Source organism: Hypanus sabinus, chromosome 21, assembly GCF_030144855.1.
Source record: "Hypanus sabinus isolate sHypSab1 chromosome 21, sHypSab1.hap1, whole genome shotgun sequence".
Classification (NCBI taxonomy): Eukaryota; Metazoa; Chordata; class Chondrichthyes; order Myliobatiformes; family Dasyatidae; genus Hypanus; species Hypanus sabinus.
In genome coordinates, this window is record NC_082726.1 from 10279088 (window position 1) to 10291344 (window position 12257).

Consider the following 12257-nt stretch of genomic DNA (forward strand, 5'->3'; position numbering starts at 1 on the left):
GTGGTCAACCTGAAAAGGCCCCCTTTATTCCTACTCTTTGCTTCTTGCCAGTCAGCCAGTATTCAATCCATGCTAGTATCATTCCTGTAATACCATGGGCTCTTACTTTGTTAAGCAGCTTCATGTACCTTGTCTGAAAATCCAAGCATACAACATCCACTGACTCTCTTTTGTCTATTCTGTTATATCCTCAAAGCGTTCCAACAGATTTGTCAGGCAAGGCTTCCCCTTAGGGAAACCATACTGACTTTGGTGTATTTTATATGGGCCACTAAGTCACCTCATCTTGAATAATGGACTCCGATATCTTCCCTTGATACCTTGATATCTTCTGATATCAAGACAGGCTAATTTGCGTATAATTTCCTTTATTCGCTTCCAGTCCTGAACCATTCCAGAACCTAGTGAACCTTGAAAGATCATTACTAACGCCTCCACAATCTCTTCACCTACCTTTTTCAGAACCCTGGGGTATAGTCCATCTGGTTCAAAACTTTCAGCTTCCCAGGCACCTTCGCAGTAATAGCAACTTCACTCATTACTACTCCCTGACACTCTTGAATTTCTGGCATACTATCATGTCTTCCACAGTGAAGCCTCACAAAAATACTTATCGTATGTTTGCCTTTTTTTGTCTCCCGTTACTAATTTGTTCTGCTGTTCAAGAGAGGCTCTGAAAGTAAACCAGGAAATTATAAACTGGTGAGCCTGACATCAGTAGTGGATGTTGTCTTCATGGACTTTAACAAAGCATTTAACCAGGTCCTGCATGGGAGGTTGGTCTGGTCAGGAAGGGTCAGTCGTGTGGCGTGCATGATGAGGTAAATTGGATTAGGCATTAGTTTTATGGGAGAAGCCAGAAAGTGGTAGCAGATGGTTGCCTCTCTGACTGGAGGCCTGTGACTAGTGGTGTGCTGCAGGGATTAGTGCTAGGTCTGTTGCTGATTGTCATCAATATCAATGATCTGGATTACAATGAGGTTAACTGGATCAGCACATTTGATGATGCCAAGATAGGGGTTGTGGTGGACAGTGAGAAAGACTGACAAAACTTGCAGTGGGATCTGGAAAAATGGGCTGAAAAATAGCAGATGAAACTTGCTGTTTAAAGCACCCCACAAGTGCGAGGTGCTATACTTTGGCAGGACCAAACGGGGTAGCCTTACACAGTGAAGAGTAGTGCACTGAGGAGTGCTGTAGAACAAAGAGATCTGGGAATAAAGGTCCATAATTCATTCAAAATGCTGACACAGGTACTTAGGGTTGCAAGGAAGCTTTTGGCACATTGGCAAGACCCTTAATAGTGTTGATGAGCTGAGGGATCTTGGGGTCCAACTTTATAGCTCCCTGTAAGTGGCTACACTGGTTGATAGGGTGGTTAAGAAGGCATATTGCATGTTTGCTTTTATTAATTGGGGCAATGAGTTCAGAAGTGAGGAAGTTATGTTGCAGCTTTATTAAACTCTAGTTAGGCATGCAGTTCTAGTCACTTAATTAGAGGAAGGATGTTGAGGCTATGGAAAGGGTGCAGAAGAGATTTACCAGGTTGTTGCCTGGTTTAGAAGGCATGTGTTATTATGAGAGTTTGGACAACCTTGGGTTGTTTGGAGTGGTGGAAGCTGAGGGGAGATCTGATGGTGGTTTATAAGATTTTGGGAGGCACAGATAGAATAGATCAGGGTTTCTCACCTGGGGTTCTGCGAGAGATTGTGATAAAAAAAACATTGTTTTTTTGAACTTCATGCAATGCTCAGTGCTAGATCTTGCAGTGATGGGCAATGACTGAGCAACCCTGTTAGCAATCTTGTTAGAGGTCTCTTAGGCTAGTATGGCAGTGCGCAGTTGGTCCACTCTCAGTTTTTGTGGTAAGATAGAGGAGGGTGTTGATAATTGATGAGCGCTGTATTTCACGGAGGGCAGGACGGTAGGATGTTGAGGAGTGTGAAGTGCGTATTTTGAGCATCGAATGGACTAGCTCAACTTGGGCTGTGACGTCAGTCTCTCCTCCCGAGTTACCTCCCCCAGCTTCCCTTCATGCCACTGACTGACTTAAGGGAGTGAACAAACTACCAGTGTAGTAGAACATTGGATGGAAATTTTCATTCTAAAGATGGTGCAGTTTGGCGATTTTTGAAGAGTAGACGTGGGAAGGAAGTGGAGGGTTGTAGGCCTAGGCCTATGGACAATTCTGATAAGGTTAACAATGAACAGTTACAATCTTCTGAGTCATTTCACTGTACTAGTGCAACAATGGACACAAAAAGCCCGTCTTTATAATGAAAGCTACTTATCAATGGGTTTTACATGGACTGGTGATCCAAGTTGTCCTATTCCGTTGTGCCTCATCTGTGGCAAACAATTTACAAATGTAGCAATGGCTCCAGCAAAATTGAAAAGATTCATAGCTGCAGATCACAGCCATGTGACATGTAAAAGTGCTGAGTATTTTAAATGACGATTGGAATCTTAAAGCAAACAGGTTAAAGCTTTTGAAAATAAAGTCACAGTCAGCAAAAGGGCTCAAGATGCAAGTTATTTAGTAGCTTTAAGACCAGTTTACTTGAGAATGTTTTTTTTAAAAAAAAACTGAAAACCTGGACAAAGAGCACACCAATCTCCTACTGCATACAGAAATCCAGAGGCTTAGCAGAGGGAAGAGTTCTCAACAGAGTGTTTGAGCCAAGAAGTGAATTGCAAGAGTACTTTCAAGAAACTAGTAGGCCAGATTTTGGTGAGTGATTTGAAGATGAAGATTGGCTGCAGAAGCTAGCCTACTTAACAGACATTTTCCGTCATATGAACCAGATGAACAAGTCTCTGCAAGGCAATGGAGAAAATGTTTTGACCTCAAATTACAAGATTCTTGGATTTAAAGGGAAACTGAATCTCTGGAAAAGAATAATTTTGCTAAAGGAACTCTTGAAATGTTTCCACTGATACTTGGACTTGAGAGTGGGGAAGGATATTGGAAAGTCTCAAATCTTAATGAAAACTATTTGGAAGAGCTGCAGAACAAAACTGAACAGTATTTTTCCTCCCTTTCAACACGAGTGTATGATTGGGTGAAGGACCCTTTTTCTGAATCTTCTGCTTGGCCTGAGAACTTGACTTTGAGAGAAGAAGAAGAACTTTGTTAGCTGCACTCTGATCATACACTCAGAATGAGATTTACTGACCTGCCTGTGGACAAGTTCTGGATTTCTGTGAAAGAAGAGTATCCTGCCACTCATAGGAAAGCAATGGTTATTTTGTTGCAGTTTTCAACATCTTACATCTGTGAACAAACTTTTTCTTGTTTAAGAGCAAGAATAGAAATTGTCTCATTTCAGCTGAAGGTGAAATCTGTGTGTGCTTTTCTCAATTTTGATGCAGAATTGAGAAATTTATTATGTTTATCTTAATGAGTTTTTAAAATTTATGAAAGGTATGAAAGAGATTAATTTCAAGAAAGATAAACTAAGCTTAACTATCTGTTTTCAAGAAGGGTTGGCTAAAAATGTACTCAAAAGAACATTGACAATTATTCTAGATATTGTAAGTATTATGCAGGGGTTCCATTGTATGTTATAAATTGTTGCCTGTTTCATGCTTTAAAACAAGCTCACACTTAAATAAACTTCAAAAGAACAACCTCAATCACTATTTCAAGTGACCACTTTATTAGGTACACTTGCTTGTTAATGCAAATATCTAATTAGTCAGTATTTTGACAACAACTCAGTACATAAAAGCATGCAGACAAGGTCAAAAGCTTCAGTTGTTGTTCAGATCAAACAAGTAGAATGAGGAAAAATGTGACTTAAATGACTTTGCAGAATGATTGTTGGTGCCAGACAGGGTGGTTTGGGTATCTTAGAAACTGCTGATCTCCTGGGGTCTTTGAGCAGAACAGTCTATAGACTAGGGGTTCACAACCATTTTTTTAAAATCTCACAGGGCCAATACCACTCTCTGTATATTCTAGAGCAAGGGTTCCCAACCTGGGGTCCATGGGCCCCTTGCTTTAATGGAGCACTATTTATAGGATTTCGAGTTAGAAACAGATAACTCAAATGTTATCCTTCTTAAACCTTTACTGAAATTAATTAAGTCATAGTGAACATTCACCCCATATCCACTTACTTTGTTCCTTTAGTGTGTGCAGAGGTTTGTTGATCTAGACTCTGATCTGTAGGCAGTTGGGAAGTACAAAACTGCAATTCTCCAAGTAGCAAAATTTCCCTTTCCTTCAGCACTAAATGCTGGTCTTCTTATCTTGACACCGTGCCTCCGGGATCTTATGTTCTTCATCCTCTCCATATTTAATATTAAATCACTTGCAGTTGTCTTCATGTTAAAACAAAATCAAATATATTTTATCTATTCATAATTGCCATCTTCTGGCCCACATTTTAAACCTGCTATCAAAGCTTTGGAGATCTGTACTCTTACAGCTTTCTATTGTAAGTGAGCTGTATACATTGCTGAGTTTAAAAATATGATTCATGATATTGATTATAGTTGGCTGAGGTCCACTTGTGTTCCTTGTGGCACAAGTGTAATATCAGTTTGTCGATCTTTATTCCTATTGGGCTCCGAAGCTCTAGTCTTTTACTCATACCAGCACATTATCTTCACCCTATTTATGTAAAAATTGCAGAGCATTGGATCAAATGATTTTAAGAGATACAGAAGGACTGTAGTTGGTATGGTTTATTCTCATTGGAACAGAGGAGACTGAGGGGTGACCATATAAAAATGTATAAACTTGTGTAATAGAAAAGGTATTTCCCAGGGCAGGAATTTAGAACTAGAGGGCACAGGTTTGATGTGAGGAGGTAAATTTAAGAGATGTTGAGGAATAAGTTTTTTCTGCATTGTTGTGGTTATCTGGAATGTGATCCTAAAGGACATGGTGGGTACAGTTACAATGTTGAAGAAGCATTTGGACGAGTACTTGGATAAGAAAGGAGTTGAGGAATATGGGCCTAATGCAGACAAATGGAATTAGTGTAAATAGGCAACACAGTTGGTGAGAATGAGCTAAACTGCAAGGATCTCTTTCTCTGCTGTAAGATTCTGTTAATTAAGTAGTTACACAGACTGCTACTGAAGTCAATAACCACAACGACGAAGACAGAAATGCAGAACAGGAAGTCCTTGAAAAGCTCTGCAGATGAGATCACATTATGGAAAGAGAATCAAATTTTAATACTTCAGATTGAAGTTCCTTCATTTGATTGTACTTTTGCTGCATATTCAAAATAGTAAAAGCCATTTTATTAATCTGTTGCTCCTGAAGTTGTATTTGTATGTTTCTTTGAAATTAAATTAATTTGCAGTTATGGGAGAGAATTGCTAGATGTTTATTATGTAATTGCACAGTCCATGATACCTTGTTAATGACTGTTATTTTGTTTCAGGAAATGTGGTACTTGAGAAGCTGCAGATCAAAGAAAATGCACTGGTAAGTATTTAATTAGGTGGTACAGACTTTGACTTGACTTTTTTTTGTTTGAGGAATGCTTTCTTTTCCAGAGCATGTAGTGAGATTCCCAGTACTTGTTCATTTCAGGTTTATGGTATTGAGTAGAAAGTCGGTGACTGTACACATTGCCTGGTTGTTCTTAATTGTTCAGAAGGGCTGCTGAATGAGAGGTATTGATTGACTGAACGGCTAGCACCTTTTTCCCAGGCTGGCAGTGGCTAATTCAAGACAACATCATTTTAAGGTGATTGGAGAAAAATTTTGGGGGGACGTCAGAAGTAGGTTTTTTTTAAGTGTGTGGAACACCCTAACAGGTGTAGTTGTAGAGACAGGTTTCATAGGGACATTGAAGACACTTTTGGGTAGTTGCATGGTTGAAAGGAAAATGAAGGGCTACGTTGGAAGCAAAAGTTCAGATTGTACTTGGAGTAAGTTAAAAGATCAGCACAACATTGTGGACTGAAGGGCCTGTACTGTGCTGTACTATTCTATGTACTATGAATGTCTAAAATCAGCATTGATATATGTATTTCTTGCATCATGAATTAATGCATATGTATCTGTGACAGTGAATATCAGAAAGACCAAAGCTGTTGTATTCTTTGTTCCCCAGAAATTGATTCCATTTCTCTTTTAGATGGTTGGCCAGATTTGAGCCCGAGCTTAGCATCAGGCAGTGTGTCTTGCCATCACTAACATCTTGTTTTTCGGTACTAAACATCAGCTGACTGCCTCTGTCACAACTCATCTGCTCTGTAACACATACTTTTGTCATAAAACAAGCATGAGAAAATTTGCAGATGCTGGAAACCCAAGCAACACAGTCCTGATGAAGGGTCTTGGTCCAAAACATCGACCATTTACTTTCATCCATAGATACTGTCTGGTTTGCTGAGTTTCTCCAGCATTTTATGTGTGATACTTTTGTTATGTGCAGATTTAACCATGGCAATGCATTTCTGGCAGGCCTCTCTTGTTTTTCTCTCGATGAGCTTGAGGGCATCCAAGTTTTGTTCTCTTTGTTCTATCTGATTAAATTCCATTATCTGTATTCACATTCTGTTGGTTCTGGGTTAAGCAATGCCATGATTTTAAAATCCTCTTCATTGTTTTCAAATCTCTTCCATTCACAAGGATCTTGCTCATCCTTTGAATTTTATAGCTGGGCTTTAGTTGGCATTCAATGTTCCGCTTAATACTTAATGACCTCTAAGTTTTTAATTATTTTAAAGTACTTCCTGAGCTCTGGCTCTTCGATTGAATTGTTGATGCTCAATCCTAATTTCTCTTGCAGTTTGGGGTGGATTTCAGGTGATATTACTCTTTTAAATTGCTTTGGGGCCTTTTATTTATTCAAGATGCTCTATAAATAGAAGTTATGAAGTCAGATATAACTGTGCTTACTCAAGATGAAAATAAAATTCATGATTGTTAAGTATATAAAGGCCAAGCATTCAAAGGACACACCCCAATTAACAGTGCAGTCATGTTGCCTCCTTGCATGATGATGAAACGCTTACAATTAAATTGCCAAGATTGGGGAACAACTTAAGTCTAGTGCTTGTGTATGTGTGTGTACGTGTATTTTTGGTTTGATATGTTTTGTCCTCAATTATTTTGATAGCTGCCTGTGCAGCATACAAGGTAAATATATTGTTGAGTGATTTGATGATTTATTTTCCTTTGGTCAGTTGAGTTCTTCCTGTGTGGTCTAAGCAAAACATAATGGTGATCACCATATAGTCAAAGAAAATGAAAGTTTGGATAGGAAAATGAATCTATAAAATTTGGCTATCATTTTATGTGCAGTAGAGAGCTGGGCATAGTTTGAAATTTGCAGCTATAGACAGTAACAATGGTAATTAGCAACTTGTATTTGACGTGTTTCAATTCATACATAGTTAAGACAATGTGACTTACAGTGCAATAATAATTTCTGTTAGTATACATATTTGATTGGTATGATCATAGCTGCAGGATATTCAATTGATGTCAAATTGGGTTTTACTTTTATCTTGTTCTGTATTAAATATCTTTGGAAAGATGTGACATTTAAAAGTTCAAAAGAGATTAACCTGGAATAGAGGGCTGTATTATGAGGGGAGATTAGATAGTCAGGGATTATTCTCACTGGAGTTTAGGAGGCTGAGGGGTCAATTTATAAAAGGTAAAGAGATTTCCCCCCCCCCCCCCCCAAGCAATTTTTTTTTAGGTAGAAATGGGAAGTGCGGGGTGTGGGAACTATGAGGGTCTCGGCCCGAAATGTCGACAGTGCTTCTCCCTATAGATGCTGCCTGGCCTGCTGTGTTCCACCAGCATTTAGTGTGTGTTGTTCGCTGAGCAGTTTAACAGCTTTCGCTTTAGAGCCCTGTGGCAAGATGGCAGGAAAGCAGGCCATTTAGTCTACCACATCCATGCCAGCCAGTGGACAATGTATCAATTCCATCTTCCTGCACTTGACCCATGGCCTTCTAGTTTGGGCAATTCAGATGCTTGTATAGACACCCATTAAATGTTGTCAGCTGTTCTTCTTCCAGTACTTTCTCCAGCTGTTGATTTTAGGCCATCACCTTGCACTGGGTAAGGAAAGTCCCCCTGTAAATCTCTTGCTCCTTACCTTAAATCTATGTTCTTTGATGTTATCTTCTCTAATTTGGGAGAAGCTTCCTGCAGTCCACCCAGGAAAATAGAACCAGTTTAGGGAGACACTTGAACTGGCATGGGTGAATTAGGCTGGAGAGTATGCTTCTGCATTGTATTACGCAGATAATGCTCATGTTGAAAGTAAGGCCCCTTAGGGACAACAGAAGCACTTTATGTGTAGTAGGTGGTGAATTATTGGAACTGGGAGAGGGAGAGAGAAAGAAAATAGACAATGGGGTGAAGTGGTGTGCTGAGTGGGTGGTACGGGAAAGGAAACAAAGTTTGGAGGACGAGAGTTAGATCAGGAAGTGGGGGGGGGGGTGTGAAAGCAGAAGAAAACATACCAGAAGTGAGGGTTAAATAAAACTGGAAAATTCTGCGTGAGTAACATTGGAGCTTAGACTATCCAGGTGGAATATAAAGTGTTCCCTGGTTTTCATTGGGCCTCACCCTGGCAGTGGAAGAGGCTGAGGATGGGTGGGTCTGTCTGGGGATTGGAAAGGGAATTGAATAGCAAGCAGTTGGGAATTCAGGATGACCATTGTGGTGCTCTTGTCTGTGGTTCATCAACTGATGTAGAGGAGGCTATATCAGGAGCAGCAGATGATGCAGACAAGATTGGAGAAGGTGCATATGATTCTTCTCCTCACCTGGAAAGGCCTTTTAGGTCCCTGGATGGTGGTGAGGGAAGAGGTATAATAGCAAGTATTATACCTCTTGTATTTGCAGGGGAAAGTTCCAGGGTTCAGGATATGTGGAGAAGGATGAGTGGACCAGTGAGTCATGGACAGAGTGGTCCCTGCAGAAGGTATAAATGGGTTGGGAGGAGATGATGTGGTCAGTGGTGAGATCTAATATTAGATGATAAGAAACTGATAATATTTGCTTTCCCACTAACTCTAATCCTTGTCTTGACGGCAACTTCCAATCCGCTGGTCTTTAGTTCTCTGAAGACAAAAGGAGAGTCAGTGGATGTTGCTTACTTAGATTTTCATAAGGCCTTAGTTAAAATGCCACAGGCTGTTAAAGACTTCTAAACAAGGAAAGATGCTGGCATGGACAGAAGATTGGCTTTACTGAGAGGAGCCAAAGAATGGGAATAAAGGGGCTTTTTCTGGTTGACTCAACCAGATGATGATCTAGGTGTTTGAATTGAGCACCTTGTGGATTATGGATGATACAAAGTTAGGTGGAAGGGCATGTAATGTTGAAGAATTAAGGCATCTGAGAAAGACTTGGGCAGTTGTGAATAGGTAAAGAAATGGCAGATAGAATACAGTGCAGGAAATCTAGATCATGCATTTTGGTAGAAGAAATAAAGACATAGACTATTTTCTAAACGAGGGAATTCAGAAGTTGGAGGTGCAAAGAAGTTTGTGAATTCTAGTGCAGAATTGCCTGAAGTTTAACTTGCAGGTTGATTCATTAGTAAGGAAGACATATGCAATGTTAGCATGCATTTTGAGAGGACTAGAATATAAAATACTAGAAAACGAGTGCCACAGTGGCAAAGTGATTAACATTAGATCTCGGGGTGACAGAATTCAGAGTTCAATTCTGACGTCTTCTGTAAGAAGTTTGTACGTTCATCCAGTAAGCATGTGTGTTTCTTCCAGATGCTCCAGTTTCCTCCCATAGTCCAAAGGTTTTGAGGTTAATTGGCCATTGTAAATTATCCTGTGATTACACTAAGGTTAAATAGGTGGGTTACTGGGTATCATGGCTCGTAGAGCCAGAAGGGTCTGTTATGCACTGTATCTGTAAATAAAAATAAATAAATAAAAACAAGAATGCAATGCTGAGGCTTTAAAGGTATTGGTCAGACTATATTTGGAGCATTATGAGAGGTTTGGATTCCATATCGAAGAATGGATGTGCTGGCATTGGAGAGGATCCGGGGGGCTTTATGAGAATGATTTGTGGAATAAAAGGGTTAATGTTTGAGGAATGTTTCATGGTTCTGGGTTTGTACTTTTTGGAGTTCAGAAGAATGAGGGGTGATCTCATTGAAACCTGTCGAATATTGGAAGATCTGAATAGAGAAGATGCTTCCAATAGTAGGAGAAACTAGGACCAGAGGGCACAGCCTCAGAATAGGTGGATGTCCCTTTTGGACAGAAGTGAGGAGGAATTTCTTTAGCCAGAGTGAGGTGAATCTGGAATTCATTGGCATAGACAGCTGTGGAGATCAAGTCATTGGGTATTTTAAAGTGGAGGTTGATAGGTTCTTGATGAGTATACATGTCAAAGGTTAGAGGGAAGAGGCAGGAGAGTGGGGTTGAGGGGAAAAATAAATCAGCCGCAATAGAATGCTGGAGCAGAGTCTATGGCCAGAATGGCCTAATTCTGCTCTTATATATTATGGTCTTATGGATTACATCTGGAAAGATCGAAGGGAGCAAACCCAGAGGAAGACCTCGGCTTATGTACATCAAAAGCCTAGCCAGGTGGCTACACATCGAGGAAATGGAAGTCATCCAAAGAACAAGGGATAGATCTGTACAACATGCTGGAGGAACTCAGCAGATCAGGCAGCATCCGTGGAAATGAAGTCACTGTTTCGGGCCGAGACCCTTCGTTAGGACTGAAGCGGGAGGGGACTGGGGCCCTATAAAGAAGGTGGGGGGAGGGTGGGAAGGAGAAGGCTGGTAGGTGCCAAGTGAAAAACCAATAAGAGGAAAGATCAAGGGGTGGGGGAGGGGATAGGCAGGAAAGGTGAAGAAGGAATGTAAGGGGAAAGCACTATGTGTAGTAGAAGAAGGCAGAATCATGAGAGAGGTGATGGGCAGCTGGAGGAGGCGGCAGAGTGAAACTGGGATGGGGGAAGGGAGAGGGAGGGAATTACCAGAAGTTGGAGAATTCAGTTTTCATGCCAAGGGGCTGGAGACTACCCAGATGGTATATGAAGCTCTATAATCAGGTAGACAGACTGGATCAATGAATGGATGAGTTATCCCAATGCTTAGGAGTGACGAAACACATGAGAGTAAGGCTACGTCCACACTAGACCAGATAAATCTGTAACTGAAGCTTTTTCTCTTCATTTTGACCCTCCGTCCGCACTGAAACGGTGTTTTCCTCCCCCGAAAACGGAGCTTTTCTAAAACGCCTTCCAGCGTGTGTAAATTTGAAAATGCCGCTTGGTCAGGAGTAGTGTGGAAAGGGTAACCAGAGATTTCTAGAAACGCTGTCATGACGTGCCGGAACAGATGGTGGCATTTCATTATTTTCCTGAACACAACCCCCCACACAACCGAACAATTTCAGAATAGACGGCAACAAGACTGAAACCAGAAGAGTTAGAAATGTACTCACCGAATACTTTGACCCATAACTTACTGAATAAATAAGTATACTCACTTTGCCCTGTTTTCTGTCCTTGCTTGTATGAAAGTGGTTTACCTATTTATGCAAGTACTTCTCTGATGATAGATGTGTAACAGTCTACTGTAACATTGTATGGAAATACAAGATAACCCTGATGCAGACATGTTTTATACATTTAACAAGGTGCTTTATTAATGCAACAGAGTTGGTCAGTTTTTCAATGTTCGTCGTCAGCCAGGTCAATCTGTCCATGGACTCTCTGTCAGTTGCCTCCATACTCTCTGGCATTTGTTTTTTTTTAGTTTTAAGTCCTCCTGCATGAGAGCCAACAGCTGTCTGTTGTTTGGCCATTCTCTTTTAAGTTTTTCTAGTCTGTAATTGCACAAACACGCACTTTTACTGCGAGATTCAACACCAAACATGTTGCTTGTTTTCTGAGGATGTGTCCTGTGCATACTCAGTAGGAAGAGATTAACCCAAATACCTGTTTTAATGTGGGCCGGAGGTATTTTCAAAAACGCTTGGTGTGGATGCCTATCGTTTTTACGAGAAATCAGCGTTTTCAAAATTATCTGCTCTAGTGTGGACGTAGCTTAAATCAGTGGTAAGGAAGGCAAATGCAATGCTAGCATTCATTTCAAGAGGACTAGAGTATTAAGTCAAGGATATAATCCAGAGGCTTTAATAAAGCACTGACAGGCCTCACTTGCAGTGTTGTGAGCAGTCTTGGATCCCTTATCTAAGAAAAGTTGTGCTGGCATTGAAGAAGGTCCAGAGGAGATTTTTGAGAATGAATTTGGGAATGAAATGGTTAACATAT

General features: G+C 40.5%; 1 protein-coding gene across 2 annotated transcripts in view; it reads left to right on the forward strand.

Annotated features, from left to right (window-relative positions):
* The window catches only part of vps13c (vacuolar protein sorting 13 homolog C), a 386360-nt gene that overhangs the window by 2520 nt on the left and 371583 nt on the right, over window positions 1–12257 (forward strand). For both annotated transcript variants that reach the window (XM_059945986.1, XM_059945984.1), the window contains exon 2: window positions 5403–5446. In XM_059945986.1, the coding sequence (XP_059801969.1) occupies window positions 5403–5446 (44 nt within the window). The remainder of the gene's footprint in view (window positions 1–5402; window positions 5447–12257) is intronic.